The sequence below is a fragment of the Grus americana genome, chromosome 3, assembly GCF_028858705.1.
Source record: "Grus americana isolate bGruAme1 chromosome 3, bGruAme1.mat, whole genome shotgun sequence".
Classification (NCBI taxonomy): domain Eukaryota; kingdom Metazoa; phylum Chordata; class Aves; order Gruiformes; family Gruidae; genus Grus; species Grus americana.
In genome coordinates, this window is record NC_072854.1 from 6,829,522 (window position 1) to 6,831,211 (window position 1,690).

The 1,690-nt window shown below is 40.9% G+C and overlaps 1 protein-coding gene across 1 annotated transcript; it reads right to left on the bottom strand.

The window, feature by feature from the left end:
- Positions 1-204: 204 nt before the first annotated feature.
- Positions 205-1,158, bottom strand: LOC129204849 (taste receptor type 2 member 9-like). The gene has a single exon (XM_054821554.1). It carries the CDS (start codon positions 1,156-1,158, stop codon positions 205-207), a length of 954 nt encoding a protein of 317 aa, XP_054677529.1.
- Between the last annotated feature and the right edge of the window lie 532 nt (positions 1,159-1,690).

A 1,690-nucleotide genomic window follows, 5' to 3' on the forward strand; every position in this document is an offset into this window, starting at 1 on the left:
ATTATCTAAATCAAAATATAATAATAATTTATTTATCTCTTAATAATTTAGTTCAAAGAATTTTAATGAAGTTTTCTTAACTTTGATGGTGAAGATAGAACATCTGTATCATCTAGATTGGCTGGAGAGTTGCATTATGAAATTACTTGGTTTTTTATAATAAAGATCAACATTTTTCATGGGCTCCAGCTTTTATTACATTTCTTACCTCATGCAAACCTTGCACTTCACACAAGATAGAGTCCTTAGCAGGGTCTTTTCCAGTTTGGGATTGCTGAAAATCAGAGCAAGGGAATGAACAACTGGAAAAGCATACTGAAATACTAAAATGAGAAACAACACAGGATTTTCCTTCTTCGTGGAATAAATCAGTATCAAGACCAAACACATAAAGTTAATGCTGTAAATGAAGGAAAAGGACAGAATAGATTTCATGGCTTTCATATGGGCATCCATGCTGAGGTTCTTCGCTGAGTTTGTCTGCATCTTGCGTTTGTGTCTCCAGAGAGAAAAGAGGAGTAGAAGGGCAGAACAGATTACTGTCAAGAATGCCATGGTAAATCCAAAGCCGCTGATAAAAAAAATAGCGAAAAAATGGTCATCCATTTTCACACTCAGTTTCCAGAAATCTCCTGGGGTGGTAGAATTGAGGATGTTACTGTGCAGCTCATTAGTGATGTCGAAGACAAGGATGCAGATGATCAGGGATAAAAGCACTGAAGCCAACAACAGCCATGGCACCATCCTGTCAATTCTTACTTTCAGGTAGATGAAGAAGTTGTGCCTGAAATTTGCAATTTTTATACAATAAAAAACACAAAGACAGGCAGAAACCCACAAGTTGGAACAATTTAAAAAGCTTTGAATAGCTACAAATATTTGGGGTATGGGGCGAACATAAAAGCACCAGGGGTAAATTATTGAAAAAATGGTATAAACCCATGTGATGCATAAATACCAAAACCTGGAGCATCCCAGAAACAACAAGATCTTCTCAGTAGAGTTAAAGCTTTTCTTTTTGACCCAAGTAATACAAAGCACACAAACAATGAAAGCGTTTATCCACATGCCAGCAAATGCCTGAAGTGTGATGATGATCATAGCCATGGTATCGTATGAAGTGGCATTAAATTTATGTTGAGAGTAACAAGCTTCCATCCTCCAAGATGGGTAGCGGTGCTGTGCTGGAAAAGTAGGTTATTGCACCGATGCTTAACGCAGGTTGGCAGCTGCTGTTCCCTGAGCGTCATGTATGGGAACAGGAGCTTTATAGAGCTGGTGGAGGGGGGGATCTTGGTGCTGCTCCTGTTCAGAGCGGGGCAGGTGCAGGAATGTAAATGTGCTGGGTATTGCCTGACCTGGTATCAGTGTCAGTCTTCAGTATTTGAATTTCAGTTCAGAAGAGCTGTGTTGGGTGACACAAATAATGTAGATGTTTTTCTGCAGTGGACAACGTTGTGATTTAGTGACTGTCCCGTGTCTGATCGCTGTCAGGATTCGTGATCTGGGCTCTCCTGTCCCTTCATCACCTACGATGCTCACGCAGAGGGGTGTGCTCCGCAAAGCATAATCAGGGGAGCCGCTGTCCTTTTTCACCCGCAAGTCCAGGAGCTGCAAAATTCAGCCAAGGTGCTGGCAACTGGAGTTCATTTTTACTCTCTGAGGGCACTGAAATCCATGTTAGTTTTCC

What these genes read in the sequence shown, in the direction of transcription:
- LOC129204849 (XM_054821554.1), bottom strand. Translation starts at nt 1,158, where the DNA reads ATGGAAGCTTGTTACTCTCAACATAAATTTAATGCCACTTCATACGAT.